General features: G+C 44.9%; 1 protein-coding gene across 1 annotated transcript in view; it reads left to right on the forward strand.

The window, feature by feature from the left end:
* The window catches only part of LOC134438344 (trans-1,2-dihydrobenzene-1,2-diol dehydrogenase-like), an 8465-nt gene extending 1965 nt beyond the window's left edge, over window positions 1-6500 (forward strand). The window contains exons 4-8 of the mRNA XM_063187892.1: window positions 344-507; window positions 927-1179; window positions 2940-3064; window positions 3332-3482; window positions 6174-6500. Coding sequence (XP_063043962.1) covers window positions 344-507; window positions 927-1179; window positions 2940-3064; window positions 3332-3482; window positions 6174-6283 — 803 coding nt within the window. The 3' untranslated portion in view covers window positions 6284-6500. The remainder of the gene's footprint in view (window positions 1-343; window positions 508-926; window positions 1180-2939; window positions 3065-3331; window positions 3483-6173) is intronic.
* Window positions 6501-11109: the final 4609 nt, after the last annotated feature.

Below are 11109 nucleotides of genomic sequence, written 5' to 3' on the forward strand. Positions count from 1 at the left end.
TAAGCTTTCATCAAGAATGCTCGCGGCATTTTTTGAATGCTTATAATTCAGATTATGATTAAGAGATTTTTTTGTGTATCTGTGATCATTTGTGCACGTGCACTGATACCTTTGTAAAAGGTTCAAAGGGGTGTGTGTGTGTGTGTGTGTGTGTGTGTGTGTGTGTGTGTGTGTGTGTGTGTGTGTGCGCGTGTGTGTGTGTTTTTCTGCGCATGTGTATGTGCATACTGTATAGGTGTGGTGCAGAAATATGTGTGCACATGAGTGTGTGTACACATTGCATGTTATATTGTGTGTGTATGAATATGCGTGTTTAATTGTATGCATGCTATTCCTCATCCAGATATCGTGTACCTCGGGGTTCTGCACACCCAGCACCTGCGCGTGGGGCTCCTCTTCCTCAACGCAGGCAAGAACGTGCTGTGTGAGAAGCCCTTCGCCATGAACTCCTCCGAGGTCAAGCAGCTGGTGGACGCCGCCAAGAAGAACAACGTCTTCCTCATGGAGGTAGAGAGGGACCCTCACGCGGCTTACACAACAGGCCAGTGTGTGTGTGTGTGTGTGTGTGTGTGTGTGTGTGTGTGTGTGTGTGTGTGTGGGCGCATGCGTGTGTGTGTTGTGTGTAAGAGAGTGCATGTGTGTGTGTATGCATATGTGTGCATATGTGCATATGTGTGTGTGTGTGTGTGTGTGTGTGTGTGTGTGTGTGTGTGTGTGTGTGTGTGTGTGTGTGTGTGTGTGTGAATGTGTGTGAGAGAGTGTGTGTGTGTGTGTGTGTGTGTGTGTGTGTGTGTGTGTATGTATGTGTGTGTGTGTGTGTGTGTGTGTATGTGTGTGTGTGTGTGTGTGTGTGTGTGTGTGTGTGTGTGTGTGTGTGTGTGTGTGTGTGTGTGTGTGTTGATGCATGTGTGTGTCCACCTCCCCAGGGTATCTGGTCGCGCTGCTTCCCCGTGCAGCGGGAGGTGAGCCGGCTGCTGGCGGAGGAGGCGCTGGGGGAGGTGAAGGTGGCCAAGGCCTACTTCGGCTCCCCTCAGCTGCACATCCCGCGCTCCGTGGAGGCCGCGCTGGGGGGAGGTGCCCTGCTGGACATCGGCGTCTACTGCCTGCAGTTCGTGCTCATGGTGTTCAATGGGGAACGGCCCGAGTCCATCCACGCCACGGGACACCGGCTGGAGTCAGGTGATGAGGCTGAGGGGAAGGGAGACAGGCAACTTGCATCCTTGTATCCTCCTTGTAAACAAGAGACATATTTCTCTCACAGCAAAGAACAAAATAACTAATTCGCCTGCCCGGTCATTTCTCTCCCCGACACACCACAGTACCTTGCCATTTCTAAACTTTCTAAATTGATCATAAATGTACTCACACATACATATCTAATCCATGATAAAATACTGTAAATCGTCAAGATGCAGAATGTATCAGAGTTATCCTAACGCACCTCTTCTTATTTTGATTCCTTTGGGCCTGTGGAAATGCATTAGTATGTATCAGACAAGCCTGCGGATTACAAGGGAATGTATCTGAATAGCATGTGTCTGCATATCACTTTGACATTGCTGTAACAAAACACCTGCTACCCAGTGGACAGAAGGCTTAATGAAGGCTGTTGTTGGTTTATCTTGTATCAAACGATCTAAGGAGACACAGCAAAATAAAAGTCTGTGTTTGTGTGTGTGTATGTGCAAGCGTATGTTGGTGTATAGGTGCCTTGTGTGTGTGTGTATGTGTGTTTGGAGGTGAGGGGTGTTTGATGTGTCCCTGTGTGTGTGTGTGTGTGTGTGTGTGTGTGTGTGTGTGTGTGTGTGTGTGTGTGTGTGTGTGTGTGTGTGCCTGCCTGCGTGCGTGCGTGCGTGCGTGGGTGCATGCATGCATACGCCTGCAGTTTCAGTGCGTGTGTGTGCGTGTCTGTGAGTGTGCGTAGGACCGCGCGCCAGCGTACCTGTGTGTACGTGCAGCCTCCCACTCCATGTTTGCTGACTCAACCGTCTGCCGTGTAACCAACAGGCATTATACTTCAATCCTATTAGCTGTGACCTTCAAGTTAACGTTTGCCTCCCACCTAACACCACTTTCTTGCATTAACCTGCCGCGTGTAATTGTGTGATTTGCCAGCGGAGACGGGCTGCAAATGTAGGTTAATCATCACCCTGACGACAGCAGCGGTGGTGGCGCGGAGACAGAGCTGCTTTCATCTTGTAACGACCTCGGAGTCACTTCTCTCGCCTTTTCAGTCTACCTAACACCTGTAAAAGGGAAGATAGAAAACATAAAATCAGTCATGCTTTTAACGTCAGAACATGGAAAGTGCTTTATACTACAAGTGAAAAAAATCCCTTGGCACCAATAAAAGAGTCATATTTATTATACAGTGGAGCAATTGCATGGGACCACTACCATGACACACAGTATATAAAGAGTGACAGAGAGAATTCATCTGTGGTTGAAGGTGAATGTCTTAAATTTAGAATGATATGAAGCATAACGCACAGCAAAATAAAACATGGACATTCTGTTCACTTACTAAAACAACTGATGCAACTGATTTCACATCTTTAGGATTAAAAAAAAACCAAATACCTTGGGGGGACCGCTCTGATTACGATTATCTAAGTCTCCTGAAATGCTGCATATGTTCTATGTTTTATTTTGGCTCATAGCAATGTTGTTACAATGTAGTTGAGTATTTTCAGCAAATAGTAAATAGGCCCGCCGACGACCCCATCTGCAGTAAGAGGCTACGACAAATATGGTGTGTGTACATATTGTGCGTGTGTGCGTGTGTGCGCGCGTGCGTGCGCATGTGCACATCTGTGTGTCTGTGCATGTGTGTGTGTGTTCGTGTGTCATTTGTGTGATCATTTTGTGATCAAATATTGGTTGGGAACATGCCACACATGCTTGGTGTAGCTTTAAGTATCTGCCATTCCTTTCTGTAGGAGTGGATGAGATCATGATTGTGGTGCTGAAGTTCTCCAGGAACCGCATTGGTCTGTGTGGCTTCTCCATCGGTGTACCAATGCCCAACGACGCCACAGTCTGTGGAACCAAGGGGACCATCAGAGTACGATTGCTTATCAAATATTGCCTAATAGCACATATTAAAATGTGGGCACTGTGTTGTCAGCTTTGTATTATATCTTGACACATGGTCAATTAATTTGCAGAATCATATTGGATAGCTGTAGACCTCAAATACTTATATGATTGTCCTATTGAATTATCAGTATGATACTGACAGTATCTATGACAAATACATATAAAATTGGACTTCAGAGGTTAGATACGTCTGGACAGCGGTGATGTGTGTGGTCCCTCCTGTATTCTTCAGATCCCCGGCCCCATGCACTGCCCCTCAGCACTGGTGGTGAATGGGAAGGAGACGGAGTACCCGCTGCCTGAGCCCTGCATGCCCATGAACTTCACCAACAGCACGGGGCTGCGCTACGAGGCAGAGGAGGTGCGCCAGTGTCTGCTCAAAGGTACAGCTTCAGGCTAGACCCAGCATACAGTATTTATTTAACATAAACCTATTATATTATGTTATTACATAATAACATAATATAATACATTACACTTAGCTGACACTTTCATCCAAAGCGACTTAGTTATTTTGCAGGGTATTGGCTACAGTTCCTGAAGCCTTATGGGGTGCCTTGCTCAAGGGCACATCAGCCATGGGTGGAGGTGTATAGAGAGGTAAGGGTGGGATTCGAGCCCGCAACCCTCTGATCTTGAGACGACCTCCCTAACCACTAGGCCATGGCTGACCCACCTATTAACATCAATCCACTCTATAAACTGCCTTATACAAAGCATCTCCCTATCTGAGGGACATTCACTTTTTGAATGAAAACATGCTGATTTAGTTTTTATTAAGATAAAGACAGCTTTATTTAGTCATTTAAGCAGAGCGTTTATTATTTTAAGCTTGTACAGGTAGTAATGACCATCTCAGCTGTCTGTTACTCTCAGTAAGGTCATACCAATGTTGTAATGATGTAGTTCTAGACAAACAGTGTGTTGGATAACCGGTGATCCCATGTGGACTAGAGCAGGGATTCCCGAACTTTGCCATGACAAGGCCCCCCATATACCGATAGATTCCAGCCAAGCCCACCCTTACATGGGCCGTGACACACTATTTTTGCTGTGCACACGGCTTCACAACTCGATGAAGTTGGTGCATTCCTAAACCCATTCAAATAGGCTATTACAGTACACAAAGCATAAGAGAAATTGATTCCACTGAGATAGCTTTGGTTTATTTTGGTTTACTAAAGTTATTCAATGTATGAAGATATTCATTGTATTTTGCTACATTTTTCCTGCCAGTCTGCCACGCCCCCCCAGGGGTCCCCGGCCCCCACTTTGAAAACCACTGTACTAGAGGGCTATGCAGCCCACAACCACACAATACAATAGACACCCAGTCATGTGTTTGTTTTTAGCCAGAATATCAGGACCAAGTATTGTGCCCAATGGTCAAAGAGGGGAAAGCATATTTAATAAGACAGAAGAAAGCATGCACACTTGCAGTTTTGGTATCTGGTGCCTAAGATAGGACACATGACATTTGTTTGCATTTCAAGCCCGCATTATCACAGAGGACACTGATACAATTATGGGCACCTAGTCTTTGGGCACCTTTAGTCTGTGTTGTTACATGTGGTACTGCTGGGCATTGGTAAAGGTGGTACAAACTACTAAGCAGCCAGAAATGTGGCTCGCAGATTCAACCTTGGAGGCAAAAAATAAACGTGTCTGCATGTTGATGTTTATACTTATACACTCATACATCATTCATGCACTAGAAAACGCCAAAATTGGTGTTTCTAGTTTGTAGAGGGCTTGGTATTTTTCTGTCAACTACCAATATTATTCAGACAGACTATGCTGTAGGCCATGCTGCAAACAAGACTGCTGGAAATGGAAGCTACCTTTCACAGATATCCAGAGTTTAATTCGTCACATAGCCTACCTAAGATACAGTGTAGTGAAATTATAATTTCTCGCCAGAAGGGAGGGTTGGAAGGCCTGATGGAGTGGGACAAAAAATGTGGAAATGGGTCCGCACTTGTGTGATTGCCGGGTGCTCTGCACTGGCTGTCTCGGGCTCTTGATCCCAGACTTGCTTACATGCTCAGGAGTTGTGAGGCGTCGAGGGTGCTGGTTTTGGAGCATGGGCAATTTCGCACAGTGTGAGGCGCACTTCAATTTTCATCTCAGTCCAAGCCCAAAATAGACTCTGACTCTCTCTCTCTCTCTCTCTCTCTCTCTCTCTCTCTCTCTCTCTCTCTCTCTCTCTCTCTCCTTTGAAACATGCATCACAGGAGGGGGAACTGTAAAGGTGCACTAGGGCTTATGGATGCTGTTGCCTCCTCTAAATATCCTTGACAAACCTGCCTTCCTCAATATTACATATAGAATCATATGGCACTGAATAATAAGGAGCAACACAATGGAGTTTCAAGTGGGCTTACATAGCAGAAAGTATTAAATGTATTAGTTAACTTCTGATTATACTTAAAATAATGTGCTTAAAATGTCAATTGTTGAGAGATAGGACTATAGGATATTGGAATATCTCACCCACACCCATGATTTTGGGTATCGTGTATGTGTTCTTTGTGGCTCTGTAGCCCTATACTTCTTTGAGTGTCATTGTAATAAAACAATAATACTGTATACAAGGAGAACAGATTACTGCACGGGCCTACCAGGCCCAGGGGCCCAAGAGTCAAAGGGGTCCTGTAGTCCAAGCCTCTTTATTTCCATTCTCATATTGAATTAAATTCACACTTTTAACAATTTACCAAACAATTCTCAGAGGACTAACCCCCATATCCCAATGGCATCTCTTACATCTGGCCTAAAACCCTGAGTCTTTTTGTACACTATCAGCAAAGAGGGTGGAATTTTAATAAAGGGGAATCGAAACACACACACCCAATGAAAAAGCGTGTGCTCAAGTTGGGTTTCCTAAGGGGACGTTGTCCCCTCCTTCTTCTTGTCTTTTTGAGATGTTTGCACAAGACGTGCGCTACAGCCATCTACAGCGCTAAGGAGACTTAATTTATTCTCATGGCTTTCTTGTTGTCTGGCCCACATACACACACCTACTATGCTTATACTTGTGAGTGACAACATCTTCTTTGTGACTTTTCTTCCAGGGTTGAAGGAGAGCACCAGGATGCCTCTGGCCGACTCTGTCCTCCTCACAGAGATCATGGATGAAGCCAGACGACAAGTGGGGGTGGTCTTCAGCCAGGATAAACAATGACATCGCTACCTCCACTACATCTTAATGATGTGAATGTTGAATGATACACAGTCAGAGCTTAAATACCCTACACAGCATGTAGGCCTACATATTATGCTGAGTGGTAGGGTCTAAACATACAAATTATGTACGAATGAAATAAAAAAAAAACAGCTGAATTTCACTACTGTCTGTGCTAGTTATGAGTGTTCTTGAATAAATCATTCAGTTTGGATAATCTGACTCCTATCATCTCTTCTGAAAGAGCACTGCTGCATAACATAACCTGTAATCATTGGTACCTGCACTACACTTCATAGGTCCTCCACTATTTTTTTCTGCCCTCTATCTGTTCTACATTGCTTGTATGTATGGCTGTACTCAGTAGCCTACTGACCCCACACTCTGTAGGCCTACTTGACTCCTTGTACATTCAGGGCCGGTTATAAGCATAGGCCGGCTAGGCGGTCGCCTAGAGCGCAATGTGAAGAAGGAGCGCCGAAATGGCGCTCTCCGCCAGGCTTGCCAGATGAGGATGATGATTTCCAGCCCAAAACATGCTCAAAACCCGCCTAGAAGCACAAAATCCAGCCCAATTCTATTGATTTCAATGGCAAAAAATTGGGCGGGTTTTTCTGCTAAATGCCATTTTACCCGCACACAGCCATCCTAAGCAGCCCAATTGGGCGGGAAACAGCCCAATCTGGCAACACTGCTCTCCGATGCTTAATTTTGCGATATGGAGGTTTTTTTATGAAGTCGCAATCAACAAAGCGTGGCGAAAGCGCTCCTCACGGCAAAGCGCCCCTCAGCCAATAGTAATATCGCTTTCAACTGTCTCTGGGAAGTCTGTGAACCAATAAACAGACAGTCCTGAGAAAGGGGGCGGGACGAGTGACAGCGTTCGATCTATTTTGAATTTGGAAACTTATTCGAGAGACAGAGGGCAAGCGCGCCGCGAACAGCAATGCAGCTCTGCTGGGTGGAGAATTGTTATGTTCTCATTAAACCAGTCATTGCATGATGCAGGAGTTGCAGAGGGTGTTTTGGAAGTATGTGGTTTAATCAGCAACCGTTTGTGGTAATGTAAAGCCTAATAGTTATGAGGCTACTGTTTGGAATTAGAGGGAAAAAGAGCTTTGCTTTTGATCTGAGAAATCGCTAGTTAGCATGCTAACATTAGCCAAGTATGCCAAGCAATGAAATCCAGTAAAGTAGCTGTTAATAGCCTACTCACTAACACCCACCTGACATCATAATACTTGCTTAGGTTGACCAGCAATGTAAAGTAAGACTGGTGCCATGTTTAAAACAAGTTTAGCTGCCATATCTCCTTCCATCCACTTGAATGAATTACCTGCTTGTTGTAAGCTTAAAAAAAAAAACATTGTTTCCAGACCAGAATGACATATAGGCCTACATTAATCATGTAAGAGAACCATGCACAGCATGTTTTCATGCTGAGTGATGTAGTATTGCAGACAAGTGAGGCTATTTACTATATTTTGTATATTATGAAATTCAAAAGCGTGACAGCTTTTCTCCCTTTCTCTCACCCTGTCCCTCCGGTTCAAACACATAGATAGCCCCCTTCTCATTCTCCTACTCACAAATGCACCACTATTTCCAGTACAGAAATGAAATTGGTTTGGAATCATAGACAGCACAAATGTGTAGCTTATTAAAATTGTTATGCTGCCATGCTTTGTGATGCTGTAGGTAGTGTAGATAGGCTATCAATGCAGACCTCCTTGGTAGGCCTATTGTCTACACATGCATTTGACATGCAAATGTACTGTATCACTCTCCTGGCATTTCAATTCCATTTTACAATTCAAACACATTGATAACCTCCCTCTCATCTGGGGTTGGGGGCACCACCACCATTACATCCAAGACACCACACAGTGAAGGTACTTTCATGCGACTCAATCTGATGTGTTGGTTGGCTGTCCAAAAGAACCAGAAATCCATTTGATGCAAAACAGTTATTGTTCTTGATGCTATTTAGTTAAGCTTACTACCGGTATTACTCTTGTGTCAGAGATTCTTTAAGTATAGAGATATGCCAACATAATAGGTTGCTATGGGCACCTAACATGACCAGGTTCCGGTCTGCCTAAAGGGGCGTGTCATAATGCTCCTAGCATTGAATAGAACAGTCCTTAGGTCTGCCTAGGTCTGCCTAAAGGGGGAATTCCCCCCCAATAATAGAACCCGGAAACAATGGGCCAATGGAACCTCTCTCTCTCTCTACTCTCTGCTTGTGTTCTGTAAGGTATAAAAAAAAAAAAAGGGTGGGGGGGCAGAACTCAAACTCGCCTAGGGCGCCAAATAAGCCAGAACCGGCCCTGTGTACATTAAGTCGCTTTGGTCAAAAGCGTCTGCTAAATGTAATGTAAGGTAGGCCTAATGATAATGATTTTATCGGCACAATAGACAAAAATGTAAATCATCGCAGCTGTTCTGAACATTTGATGCATTAGCCTACAGCCTATTCACTGTAGGCTAACAGTACGAATGCGTCTTGTGTAGTAGCCTACAACTTTTCAGGTTTGTGCAGACCCAGCCCTGGGAATTCTTTCACCAAACCATGTAGACCATTTAATTTTGTATTTTATTTTTGCCTATTCATGTTAGGAGTGAGATGTGGGCTAATGAAAGCAAACCAGTAGAATTAGAAAAGCCATTGTAGGAAAGGAATGGCATTTTTTAGAAGTCGCTGCCTATTGGAGTATTTTCTGAAATTATTTTGGTTAATATTATGGACATAGGCCTATAATTAGAATATGTGCGAACATAAAGGATATCACGCAGAAGAGATAGCTGAAGTCACGCCTTAAAAGTTGCTTCCTGGTGTTACAGGGAACGATGAACCAACAGTCCCTTACGCTGGTAACCTAAAATATAACGCCTGATATTCAGAAGTGTGATAATTAGCCTACATTGAGTAGGGGGCGGAATCTCAGCTCAGCCACAAAAACTAATTGACTGGATTCATCCATCATTGTAGGACACCAGCTCGACTAACATAAATAGACTTAGCGCTTCTGTGGCACGGCGATGGTGCAAGTTGATGGACAATTTGGTGAGGGACTAAACTATCTCGGATTTTGTGAAAATGCCAAGACAAACTGTAAGTCCATGTTACACACACCAACGGATCTGCGTTCTCAGTTTTTGAAAAGTGGAAGAGAGAAGTGGAGAGAGTTCCTAGTATGTGCTGTGTTGCGGGAGGAATTTCCAAATCGATTCCAGAATGAACGGATGAAGACCCCCAAACAGACGTTTGAATATGGTGGTTAGTGGCATATTGAATGCGTGGCTTTTACAAACAACAAGGCTGCATACTCAGATCAGATATTGTGCAATGCTAAAATGAAAGTTAAAATAGCCAGCTTCTTCGGAAGGGGTCCGTAGCAGTGATGTGCTGTCAACTTTATGGCTGGTGAGGCACTGACTTTTCCAATATCAGATTTTCAAATATATAATACTACAGCTACAGTTTTAGTAAATTTATCAAATAGGCCTACCGATAAGCTTCATATGCCATAGCTTTCTTAACATAAGTTAGGCCTACATAATAAAACATGCTGCATTTCCGTAGAGTAAATGCTACTAGATCTCTCACTCACACACACACACACACACACACACACACACACACACACACACACACACACACACACACACACACACACACACACACAGGATTCAAACAGTGGTTTCACATAAACCACACTGCACCATCACGGCAGAGGGAGAGGAGACGAGGAGAGAAGAGGAGAGGTGAGGAGAGAAGAGGAGAGGAGAGGAGAGGAGGAGAGAAGAGGAGAGGAGAGGAGAGGAGAGGAGGGGAGAGGAGAGGAGGAGAGAAGAGGAGAGGAGAAGTGAGGAGAGGAGGGGAGATGGAGAGGAGAGGAGAAGAGAGAAGAGGAGAGGAGAGGAGATGAGAAAAGAGAGGAGAGGAGAGGAGTGGAGAGGAGAGAAGAGAGGAGAGGGGGGAGAGGAGAGGATGAGAGAAGAGGAGAGGAGAGGAGGAGAGGAGAGGAGAGAAGAGGAGATGAGAGGAGAAGTGAGGAGAGGAGAGAGGAGGAGAGGAGAGGAGAGGAGGGGAGATGGAGAGGAGAGGAGAGGAGAAGAGAGAAGAGGAGAGGAGAGGAGAGGAGAGGAGATGAGAAAAGAGAGGAGAGGAGAGGAGAGGAGAGGAGTGGAGAGGAGAGAAGAGAGGAGAGGGGGGAGAGGAAAGGAGAGGGGAGGAGAGGAGGGGAGGAGAGAAGAGAAGAGGAGAGGAGAGGAGAGAAGAGAAGACGAGAGAAGAGGAGAGGAGGGGAGTAGTGAAGAGTGTACGCTCCTTCAAAGCCCACTGCTCTCACACACACAGGATTCAAACAGTGGTCTCACATAAACCACATCACGGCGGATGCTCAATGAAACACACACACACACACACACAGGATTCAAAACATGGTGTCATATAGACCGCTGAGCACCACGGCGAACAAACTGGTGTGATAACTTTAGTGATAAGCACCGGTTTCTCGTGCAAATGTAGGCCTACATCTACTTGTACGAGGCTACGACATTTAAACAGAGCTACACAAGCTTCGATATGGTCACCAAATATTTTGGGACTGTCATTTATGTTATGCCTACACTTTGGAATTAGATCAGAGTCTTGTAGTTACACGGGTATATTTGATTTACCTCAACGGTACCCTGTACTCAACTTTACAAACAGTTACAGGGCACATGAGAATCCTGTTCAGATCACAAAAGCTACCACCACACCAGACAGAATCACGGCGGATTCACTCTATCCCCACGGGTCTCACAAACACAGGCTT

This window comes from Engraulis encrasicolus, chromosome 22 (assembly GCF_034702125.1).
Source record: "Engraulis encrasicolus isolate BLACKSEA-1 chromosome 22, IST_EnEncr_1.0, whole genome shotgun sequence".
In the NCBI taxonomy this organism is placed as follows: Eukaryota; Metazoa; Chordata; class Actinopteri; order Clupeiformes; family Engraulidae; genus Engraulis; species Engraulis encrasicolus.